The sequence below is a fragment of the Medicago sativa genome, chromosome 8 (genome assembly GCF_051527215.1).
Source record: "Medicago sativa cultivar Bolivia chromosome 8, Bolivia_mono, whole genome shotgun sequence".
In the NCBI taxonomy this organism is placed as follows: domain Eukaryota; kingdom Viridiplantae; phylum Streptophyta; class Magnoliopsida; order Fabales; family Fabaceae; genus Medicago; species Medicago sativa.
This window is the reverse complement of record NC_140756.1, coordinates 58,400,537-58,412,914: the sequence shown is the minus strand read 5'-3', so window position 1 is coordinate 58,412,914 and position 12,378 is coordinate 58,400,537. Positions and strand designations below refer to the sequence as shown.

General features: G+C 37.0%; 1 protein-coding gene across 1 annotated transcript; it reads left to right on the top strand.

The window, feature by feature from the left end:
• The first annotated feature begins 4,650 nt into the window (after nt 1-4,650).
• LOC146899949 (uncharacterized) lies at nt 4,651-5,514 on the top strand. Its single transcript, XM_085736886.1, has one exon. It carries the CDS (start codon nt 4,651-4,653, stop codon nt 5,512-5,514), a length of 864 nt encoding a protein of 287 aa, XP_085593012.1.
• The last annotated feature ends 6,864 nt before the right edge of the window (nt 5,515-12,378 follow it).

Genomic DNA, 12,378 nt, shown 5'->3' with positions numbered 1-12,378 from the left:
TCGATCTAAAAAGAACAGTTTGTACCCAGCTCATGTTTTGTTATCGGTCAAACGGCAAGTTCGATCTAAAAAGAACAGTTTGCACCTTCCCACATGATGTGGTGATAATCCAACAAGCAAGTTCGATCCAAAGAACAGCTTGTATTAACCCTTTTGTCTATGTCTCCAGCCAAACAGCCAGTTCAATCCAAAGAACAGTTTGTGTCTGCCTATCTGTTTGTATCTTCAACCAAGTGTCAAGTTCGATCCAAAGAACAACTTGTATCTGCCTATGTGTCTATGTTTCCGGTCAAGTGCCAAGTTCAATCCCAAGAACAGCTTGCACCCATCTCTTGTTTGTATTCCTTGGTCAAGTGGCTAGTTCGACCCAAAGAACAACTTGCACCTTATTTTCTATCCCCTGGTTTGTCTACCCTGTCAGTGTCCACATAGATCCCCAGCGACATGACATGTTCCATAGACTCCAGTTGTTTGTCTTGCATTCATAATCAAAGTATTGCATGGCATTCATATCTTTGAAACTCTGAAAATGTATTTTTATGTCCAAAAGCAGTGCAAATGTTAATATTTAAGTATCTTCGTCCCGTCAAATCAAAGATTTCGTCTCTTGACTCTCCGGACAAAGAAACTTAAATAGGGGCAGCTGTTATACCCTAATTTTGGACCCAAAAATACTAACTCAATTCTTCTTTTCTTGCATTACAAGTCATTTGATATGTCTCTGATCAATTGCATCTTTCTCTGCATTTTATTTCAATGTTATTTGCAAAATTTACATGCAAGGGTATTTTTGTCATTTCCTATGTCAGTTTTCTCTCAGTCTTTCAAAATTTTGTTTGAGTCTTTTCAAATAGTTTGAATAAGTCTTCATTTCAATTCTATGTCAAAATCCATTTTTAAAATTTCATTTGAAGTCATTTTGAGTCAGTTTTGCCCCTAGGGGCATTTTAGTCTTTTCATGTGTTAAAACCCTGTTTAAATCCTAAGAATTGTCTCTGAGTCTTTTAATTTTGCTTGTATGAGTCTTTGCTTCAAATTCTTGTAAAAAAATCCATTTTAAAATTGCATTTGAGTCATTTTTAGTCGTTTTAGCCCCAGGGGCATTTTGGTCATTTCACACGAAATTTTGGCAGAGGGAGGTTACTTTGAAGTACCTCATTTAGGCCATCGGTTCGTTTTAGTCCGTTTTGTCAATTTTAATCGTTTCACTTTACGTTATTTTCCGGTTACCAATTTTAATTCAATTTTATTTTAATTTTCATTTTTAGTCCTAAAATTTCTAACAATTGCAGTTTGGTCCTTTAAGTTTAGTTAATTGCGTATTGGTCCTTTTTGTCCAAGTCTTAAGTCCAGGCACAGGTGGCGCTCTCTCATTGGTCAGGGTCCACATGGCAATTGCAGATTGGTCCAGCAAACACATGTGTCAGCTATAAATAGCCAACTCATCAGTCAAAGTGAGATTCAGCAATCATTACAGTACACATCATCAAAACAGTTTCCATTTTTCTCTCTCTCTCTCTTTCACGCAGATCAAACACCAAAAAAAACTCAGAAAACCTCAAGAACAAGGTTGAAGATTCATCTTCAACCTTCAAACCCTAACCGCTCCAACACATCAAATTGCATCAAGCCATTACCAATTCATCATTAAATCGTCAAATTCACATCAAATTCCACCATAAACAAATACATTCAGCCACGAAAATTGCAACAAAATCTGCAAAAATCCTCAGATTCAATCGAATCTTCATCATCGGATCACATCTTTCTGCAATTCCAGCAAAGGATTCCTGCACGATCACAGAAAGGGAAGGCTGAGAGGAGAAGAAGAGGTGTCGAAGGAAAATCGATCAGAGAACACGAAGAAGAAGAGGTTCGAGCTCAACAAGAAGCAGATTCAACAAGATTGAGTCAGTTACACCACAAACCGCTCCAAGATCGAAGCATCAACACAGGTAACCTACTTCTCTCTCCTCGTTTTCATTCTCTCTTTCAAAGTTTCCGAGAACAAGTTCATAGATCTAGGGTTATACACAAGGTTTCTGGAGAAATCATTTACGGAATAGGAATGAGAAGAAGATTTCGAGCCTCCTGATGTAAAAAGATTTTGAAAAACACGTTTGTTGAAGTTCCGACGCGGTGGTTCCGTCACCGGAAACCGTAACCGTCGTCGGAAACTTCAACTTTCCGCCGGAATCTTCATCATGTTCATATAATTCCAGAAAACAGATGTGCAGAGTGTCTAGAGAGAGAAGGAGAGTGAACTCGGTTTAGAGAGAGAAAGGGGAGAGTAGAATGAAGATTTGTGAAGAGTTTTTGCTTATATATTATGTCTGTGCTCCCACGCGCGCGCGTGCATGCTCTTACTGTATACTTGCGCATGATGTGGCCGTTGGATCTTGGATCTGATCCAGGCGGATCAATCCAACGCTCCCTAGGCCTCCTGTTAACCCGTTTCCCAACTGGACGTAGGCCTGGGCTGGATCAGTCTGTTTGATTCTTTGTTCTATGGTTTTCTTGCTATTCTAACACTGTCCAGTGCTGTTTACACCATGTCTTTACCAAAAATTCCTAAAAAAAATTCCTAAAAAATTCCTATGTGTTCTTACCCATTTTCTTGATATTTTTGTGACATTTTCACATATTGAATCTAGGCTAAAAAGTGTGTGGTATTTTCTTGATTATTGTTTTCTATTTTTGTTAAATCTTGTGAAACTTTATATGTTTTTGTGTCAAAAATGTTTTAAAAATCCTAAAAAAATTTCCTACACATTTCTTGATAGCTTTGTGGTGTTCTTGTAGTAATTTTGCATAGTAAAGATTAGTAAAAATAATGTGGCTAATTTTTCTTACTATTTTGTGATACTTTGTGCTAAAAATGAATGTAAATTTGTTTGATTTTAACTCCAATTGCTTGGTGAATAATTGTGACCTATACCATTTGATTCCATAGGGTTTAGCTACTGTTTGTGTTTGATATTAGTGCATGAGTATGAATCTTGATTAGTTACTTAGCTTACAAGTTAATTGAATAGTTAAATAATGCAAGTATGTTCAAAGTTTGTTTTAAAGTGCCAAGTAAATCATGTTGCCTTAATCCCCATCCCAAGACTTGATTCTAAACCTTTAAAATGTATTGGAATGTGAGAATTATAGGTCACTTGGTTCTTGCATTTTATGAGCAAATTTTAGCCATATTTGCACTCATTTTGCCTTTATTTTCTATCTTTTATGTTCTAGTGTTTCTCTTGCTTTATTCCCTTTGATATTGCCTCATGCTACTAACCTTCTCACTTCATGTTTCATATTCATCATAAGCATCTCCATTTCATCCCATATTCATCTTCATTTTTCCTGCAATATTAATTTGTACCAAAGTTAGAATGTAAATACTTAGGAGTTCTTGTAATATTTTACTTTTATGCACTTTTAATTTCTTGGCAAAGAGGCCATAGAATGTATCTAGGGCATGATGTAAAGGACAATGGACTCTAATGATGTACACCGACACAAGCACCGACACATGCACACACACCACTTTAGATATAGTTAGAATATGCATGTTTAGATGTATGTTTAGGATTGTATGTTTAGATGAATGTTTAGGCTTTATACTTAGAAAAAACCATTTTCCAAAAAATATAAACAATATCACTCAAGCTTTTTTCTTAATAAACCTTGGGGTCCAAAACCCCATTGAAGTTTCCTTTTCATTTTCTTAATCAAAATCTTAAAGAATTTTAAATCATACTTAGACCACATTTTGCAAATTACTAATTCAACCTCACAATTTCATAATCTCATGCCCTTGAGGCCTCCTTCTATTCTTCAAAATCCATTTTCAAACTTAAAATCAACCAACAAAAACAAAAACATTTTTTGAGAGAGAACTACGGTGGATTTGATCCCTTAACCGGGTACGTAGGCAAGGAACAAAATTCCTTCAATTCAACTAAAATAAAAATTCAAACACATTCTTCTCCCTCCAATTCTTCATTTAGCAAACTTTAGGTGTAAATAACATTTTCAAATAGCATTTAAAAATAAAGCGCGCGCGAAGAAATTAAAGACGGTTCCTATAGGTTACTATAGTCGTTATGGGTGCCTAACACCTTCCCGTAGCGAAAACAACTCCCGGACCTCGATTCTCAAGGGTTTTGCTTACTTTTTCCCTTCCCAAGAAAAAATAAGATATCACCGGTTAGAAAGGTTCAAACGTAATCAATGTTTGACACCCGAAAACCAAGATGAAACAGATGTTGACAAACTCAATCTGGAGGATGTTCCTCAGGAACAGAACGTTGGTGATAGCATGGCCAAAAGTTTAAGAAGTAACAAAGGAAAGGATGTTCCTTCTTCTAGCAACCCCTCTAAGAAGCCTGCTACCACTGTGACTGAAACCCCCTAAAGCAGGACAAAGTCTCTTCTAGTGAGTCTGAATATGATGCTGAGATGGATGTGTCAAACATCATCCCTTTTGAAACCAAGAAAGCTAATGGAAAGAAAGATCTACAGATTGTAGAAGACGTGCCTATTGATAAAGTATCTTTTCATCTTCCAACCTTTGCTCAGAGGTAGAAATTTATTTACCATAGGAGGCTTGCTTTAGAAAGAGAGTTGAGTGAAGAAGCCTTGAAGTTTGAAGAGGTAATGAGTTTAATCAAAGAGGCTGGTCTGGAGAAAAAAATGTGCAAGCTAGGAGAGTGCTATGAAAAGCTGGTTAGAGAATTTCTAGTAAACATTCCCAAGGACTGTGATAATCCTCTCAGGAGAGATTATCAAAAGGTATACGTTAGAGGAGAATGTGTCAACTTCTCCCCCAACATCATAAACAAATTTCTAGGAGTTGAAGGAGGGGCTGCTGAAGTAGAGGCTACTGACAACCAGATCTGCAAAGAAATCACGACCAATAAGGTGAAAGTTTGGCCAAAGAAAGGAAAGATTTCCTCTGGAAAGCTGAGTATGAATTATGCAGTTCTTAACAGAATTGGTGCTGCTAATTGGGTTCCCACTACTCACTCTTCAGATATTGCAACAGGTTTGGCTAGGTTTATTTTTGCTGTAGGAACTAAGACTAAGATGGACATTAGGAGGTATGTGTTTGATCAGACCATGAGGCATGCTAAGACTGATGCTGTAAAATTGCCAATTGCATTTCCCACCTTGCTGTGTAAGATTATTCTGAGCCAACACCCTGCTATCATCTCTGTTGCTGATCTAGCTATGAAGAGGGAATCTCCTCTCACTTTCCACCAGAAACTATTTAGAGATCATCATGCTCTAGATTTTGTTGGAACATCTGCTTCTGCTCCTAATACAGGTATTATGACAAATGAAGAGATCATTGCAGCCTTGAAGGATACCTGTGTCATGCTGGATGAGAGGAAGGCTAAGTTTGAACTGATGATCCATACCCTGGAAGGAAAGGATGCTGGTACAGAAGATAAGGAGGCTGAGAGTGAAAAGGAAGATGATGATGAGGATGTATCTGAGAAAGAGGATGAAGAAGCATAAAATGAAGATGAGGAAGCTGATAACAAGGATGAAGAAGAAGCTTCTGGGAGCAGCTCTGAGGCAGAAGAATAATTTTTTTTCTGTTTCTTTTGTTATGTTTGGATTTTTTTGTTTTGTGGGCTATGCCCTGGATAATTTGAGCACTTTTGTGCTATGGTCTGTAACAACATATTGTTCTTTTCCTGCATTTTATGTTTCTTGGTACACTTGTGTTGAACATCTTTGCAATTTGAAGACTGCTTTTCATCTAAGTATATGGTATTCTTAATTTGGCATATTTGATGGCTAAAAAGGGGGAGTAGATATCTATGCCATGATTGCCATGTTTGTTATCAGTTTGTTATGCTCTTATGAAGAACTTGTGGTCACATGTGCCTGTTGATGTTGAGACATTCTGATGGATGTGTTGGATGTGTTGAAGTCTTTCCTGTTAAGACAGATCTGTTTATGCGTGCATGTTTTCATATTGATCTAGTTTGAGCAAGATTCTGTTTAGTATGCATGTATTCAGGGGGAGTAAAAGATATATGTTTGTGCTCCTTGAGGGGGAGTAAACTTCTATGTCCCTGAATGTTCTTGTGGATGTTGGGACATCCTGCTGGTTTGAGCTACTGAATATTGTTTTCCTATATTTCTGTAAGTAGCGTGTTGTGACAGTTGACGGTCTGTTTAGGATGTACAGGAATTTATTTTTCCTTATACGTCCTCTGCTGCAAGACTCTGATTTTCGCTCTAATACCTTCTAGTTTCTCTTGTCTGCTTTTTCCCATGTGTTAATTGTTGTGTAAAAATATTGGGAGCAGAATCTGAGACTTGTAATATATTTCTTCCATGCCCGAAGATTATGTGTGTCGACTGAAGAACTATATTTTGGTATCTTTTAGAAATCTGAGAATGTGAACCTTTCTTCAAGGAAGATTTTATTGTGAAGATTGAAGGAAAGGTTGCGTGTGCTATCTCTCTGTTTTAACAGGTGTGGGCTTAATTTGTTTTAGCCAAAAATATGCCAAAGAGGGAGATTGTTGAATATTTGTATGTTGGCTTCACTTTTGCCTAGAACAAATATTCACTTCAGATGTGGAACACAATGTTCCAACATCCAGACCTGGTCTGTACGTTCTGTGCTTTGCCTATGTTTACGCACGCGCTTGCTTGATTGAAGGAATCCACACCAGCTTGAGTTGGTCTGAACCGTGTGCAATTATGAGGAGATCAGAACATATGTGATTTCTTAAGGAAGTGTTAAAACGACTTAGGAAAGTTTTTTAAGGAGATGATAATGTGACTTTTAATGAGCCTACTTTCTAGGAGTTTCCTTATCCAGCCATGTTGATTGAGCATTAAGTCACTGATCCGATCTGAAGCATGATTGAGGGGATGACACGCCTTGCTTCAGTATATAAAGGAGGCTGCAAGACCTAAAGAATTATTCAAGACATTGTCTTACAAAATAGAGTTTTGTTTAGGTTTTGAGTCTGATATCTTGTGAGCCTTTCGTGTATCATCTTGATGCATGTTTAGGACTGTACTTTGAGTTGTAATACTGTGCACTACTCTGAAGCTTTTAAGCAAGGAGCTAGGTAGATTGTGAACTGCATCTAAGCTTTTAAGTGAGGTTGCATGTTGTTATTTTTGAGGGTAACCTCATTTGATTTGAGTCTGTAATTTGGGAATCACAGGGGTTTGTGATCAGTTGTAAGGGAGTGAGATGGGATCTCAAATCTAGGAGTTCCTAGGTTGAAGTCTAGTTGGGGTAGATCCAAGGTCATAAGTGCAAACGAGATTTGCTGAGAGCTTTTGAATACGGACTGCACTAGTGGATTTCCTTCCTGGCTTGGTAGCCCCCAGATGTTGGTGACATTGCACCGAACTGTGTTAACAATTTCTCTGTGTCTCTTTTCTTTCCTGTCTATTACTTTGTTTTATTATGTTTATATTTGTTAGCTTAATGTTCTAAACATCATATATAACATCTGTTTACTGTGTTTTGTGTTGGAACATCGTTTAGAACATCTTAAGCCTAACGTACCAGAATATCACAGCAGTCAAACCATTGATCGTTACAAGTAGCACGGTCAAGTCTTTGGGCAATGAAGGCTCGACCTTCTCTCTTGTTAGACCAAGTATATTTCATACCTTTGGTGTCCAAATGCAGTAAGTTATACAAGTTGGACCAGTGCAGAAACTCATGACAGGATAGGGAGTGAGGGAGCTTACCTCCAAGCTTTTCACGTGAACCAAGAATTATGGAATTTATGAATTTGAATCTAGGAAAATGGTTTAATGGAGGTTAGAATCATAACTAATGGCAGCTTACAGCTTACAGTAGAATAAGTCTAGAAATTTACTCTTAGATAAAATTATAAAAAGTAGTAATTGATTAAGTTAAATATTAATTGCTCTGTTATCTGGATGGAATTTTAACACGTATTAATTGCTCCTCCTCTATGTCTGATTTCAAGGTGGCCCATCTGTTTGGTATCCCTCTCCGTGCTCTTTTGATTCGTTCTGTTGCTGTAGTCAATTGGACCCTCCCCTGTCGGATATCTGAAAGTAAACATTGATGTTTCATCATATGGAAACCCCCCTTCTGGCACTATTGGTGTGGTGATCCGTAACAGCAATGCTGATTTTATAGGAGCCTTCTGCCAAAATATTGGCCATGCTACTCCTTTAGAGGCTGAAATGAGTGCTTGTATGTTTGCTATTGAAAAAGCAATTGAGATGTGTTATACCCTAATTTTGGACCTAAAAATACTAGCTCCATTCTTCTTTTCTTGCATTTCAAGTCATTTGAACTGTCTCTGATCAATTACATCTTTCTCTGCATTTTATTTCAATATTACTTGCAAAATTCGTGAAAAAGGGTATTTTAGTCATTTCCTGTATCCAAACTCATCTTAGTCCTTGAAAATTGTTTGAGTCCTTTCAAATAGTTTGAGTAAGTCTTTGTTTCCATTCTATGTCAAAATCCATTTCAAAAATCACATTTGAAGTCATTTTGAGTCAGTTTAGCCCCTAGGGGCATTTTGGTCTTTTCATGTATTAAAACTCTGTTTAAATTCAAAAATTTGTCTCTGAGTCTTTTCAATTGGTTTGAATAAACTCTTGCCTTGAATCTCTGTTAAAATCCAATTTAAAAATTGCATCTGAGTCATTTTGAGTCGTTTTAGTCCTTAGGGGCATTTTGGTCATTTCACATGAAATTTTGGCAGAGAGAGGTTACTTTAAAGTACCTCATTTAGGTAATTGGTTCGTTTTAGTCCGTTTTGTCATTTTTAATCATTTCACTTTACGTTATTTTCAAATTACATTTTTTACCAATTTTATTTTAATTACATTTTAGTCCTTGTTGTCATTTTTCTTTTTAGTCCTTCAATTTTTAATAATTGCAAATTGGTCCAGAAGTTTGTTACAAGCTTGTGTCCACATGTCAGTTTTTCATTTGTCCAGAAAGTTAGTTATGCCACTTGGCAGCTCAGCATTGGTCCAGGGTTCACAGTCACCATCTATAAATCCCAGTCACTGGTCAAAGTCAAGGACCACCATTCATTTTCTGCCAACTCAATAAACACATTCACGTTTCTCTCTCCCAGATCAAAAAGATCAAACCCAGAAATTTCACAAGAACACAATGAAGGTTTGAAGAATCTTCAAACCCTAACCGTTTTCCAGCAACACAATCCAACACAAATTCGTACCAAATTCATCATCAAATACACAGTTCAACAACAAATTCCACAAAAAACGAATCAAACAGCTTCAATTTGTCAATTGATTGAGAATCATTTCGATTCTCAGATATCTTCAACGAAGATTTCATCATCGAATCGTTGTCCTCTCCCTGCAATTCAAACCCTAAGGTGATCACAGGAAGAAGATCGAGAGAGAAGAGAAAAAGAAAGATCCAATTCGAAGTCAGAGAAGAAGAAAAGATCAAATTCGAAGTTGAACCAGAGAAGAAGAGGAACGTGTTCACTTCCTCGTTTTCAGTTCGAAGCAACAAAGAAACATTCACCAGAAGCAAAGAACGAAGCTCCGTCTCAAACTTCTCCGTTCGAATCTTCGAATCAAACAGAGGTAAATTCCTGACTCATTTTCCTCTTTAAAAAAAAACTCTCTGTTACGTGTTTGAATGGCATAGATCGAAGATTGTAGAACACTTTCTTCAATTTTTTTTTAAGAAAACGATAAACATTTGAAAACCGTAAGTTCCTTTCTAGATCTACGCCGATTCAAGGATCCTTTTAGAAATCTAGCTTCAGAATTGAAAAGAGGAGAGGAAGAGCTTCAGGAATATGTAATTAGGTATTAATTCAGAGTGGTTTGAAGCTCCGACGCGGCGGCGCCGCCGCCGGCCACCGCGTCGGAGAAAGGTTGAAGATGATCAGAATTAGGTCGGAGAGGAGAGTCACTTGCAGACTCTCTCTCTCTAGAATGTTTAGAGAGAGAAACGGGTGAGAATTGTGTTGTTTTCTTCATGCCTTTTGCTTATATACTTCCCTGTGATCTCGTGTGCGTGCGTATACCGTAACTGCATGTTCTCCTGCATTTGGACTGTTAGATCTAGGGTTTCGTTGGACTGGATCAATCCAACGCTCCAGATGCGTTTGGATGATCCAGATCCATATTCCCTTGGGCCTGGGCTTGGACTTTGCGCAGATCACTTCCCTTTCTTGTTTTCTTGCTATTTCGTACGTTGTTCTTGCTTTTTACACCTCTTTTGACTCAAAAATCTTTTTGTAAAAACATCTAAAAATTCTTGTGTGTTTTTAATTTGTTTTTTGATATTTCTGTGAGCATTCTACATGTTAAAATTGATAAAAAAATGTATATGACGTAGCTTGTGTTTTGGATGTCTTTCTTGTTAAATTCTTGAAGATTTTTGCTACGTTTTGGCATGATTTTTTTTTTTTGTCCAATTGATGCATGTGCTTGTTGTGTAACCTTGTGGTGTGCTTGCCACTAACTTGTATCTTTGTGTTTACTGCTTGTGAATGGGATTTGTCAATTTCTTGTTTTGCAAGTAATGTGAATATTCTTGTGAAAATAAAGTGTAAAATATGCCTAAAATGTGCTATAAGGCTTGGCTTGATATTTCCTCATAATTCTTGTGTTGGAAACTGAACTAAAACACTTTGTAAAGTGGTCATGATATGAGAATTATAGGTTATGTGTTTGCCTTGTTATTTTGGTGAACTTTTAGGCATATTTTGCTACTTGTTTTGCTAAGTTTTGTCACTTTGTTAGTGCTATCTTACTTACCTATATCTCTATCTCTTTATGCCTTATATTACTAACAATTTCCTCTATTTTGTTTCATGCATCATGAGCATTTCATCTTCAATCTCACATTTTCATCCTTTTATTTTCCTACACTTTAAAATTCATGCAAAACTTAGTATGTAAAGACCTAGGAATTTTTGTACTTTACTTTTATACAATTTCAATTCTTGCAAGACCATAGAATGTAAACTAGGGCATGATGTAAAGGACAATGAACTCTAATGATGTACACCGACACAAGCACCGACACATGCACACACATCACATAGATATTTTTAGATGTATGGCTAGGATATGCATGTTTAGATGTATGTTTAGGATTGTATGTTTAGATGAATGCCTAGGATTTACACTTAGAAAAATCAATTTTCCAAACAAAATATGAACAATATCACTCAAATCATTTTCACAATAAACCTTGGGATCAAAATCCCATTGTATTTTCCCTTTATTTTCTTAAATAAAATCTTAATGAATTTTAATCATACTTTGACTTCCTTTTGCAAAATAACTAATTCAACCTCACCATTTCACAATCTTATGCCCTTGAGGCCTCTCTCTCTCATTCTTAAAAGTTCCAATTTTCAAACTTAAAATCAACCAACAAAAAAACAAAAACATTTTTGGAAGAGAACTACGGTGGATTTGATCCCTTAAAAGGGTACGTAGGCAAGGAATCAAAATTCCTTCAATTCAACTAAAATAAAAATTCAAACACATTCTTCTCCCTCCAATTCTTCACTTAGAAAACTCTTAGGCTTAATATCACTTTTCAAAATAGCATTTAAAAATAAAGCGCGCGCGTAGAAAGTAAAGACGGTTCGTATATGATACTATAGTCGTTATGGGTGCCTAACACCTTCCCGTAGCGAAAACAAATCCCGGACCTCGATTCTCAAGGGTTTTGCTATTTTTTCCCTTCCCAAGAAAAAATGAGATATCACCGGTTAAAAAGGTTCAAACGTAATCAATGTTTGACACCCGAAAACCAAGATAAAACAGCTGGCGACTTCACTGGGGAGATTCGAGAGTTACGCCTAGTCTTTATTTCCACGCTTGCGCTTCGTTTTTACTTGCTTCTTTTGCTTGCTTCTTTTACTTGCTTCCTTATGTGAATAAATGTTTAAATTCTTGCAAACGTGTGGGGTGAGAATATCAAAAGTCCTGCACCCGGGCTGAGTGAACTTAGGATTTAGGAGGGATATAATCGACAATTCATTCTGGGGGTTGCCTCGTGTTTTGGATTATGCGATCAATCCCACATAGTTGAGGCATTTTGGGGGTGATGTTGTCGGCGCGTGTTGTCGTGTTTAGGCACTTTACTTCTAATTGTTCTATGACGCTATGAACCGTAGATAACCAAACCCATCCATGGCCATTTTCTAGGATGTAATGCGGAGGCTAAACCGAGTGTTGTCTCGAGTTTTAGTCGTCACGCGATACTACACTCAAGCTAGACCTTCTTATGTATAATCATGGAGCGAGTGTTGTCTCATGACACCATGATATACGTCGGAGAGGTTGCAACTTGGGAACCTTTTTAGAACCCGGTTACTATCTCCTAAAGCCCTAGATTCA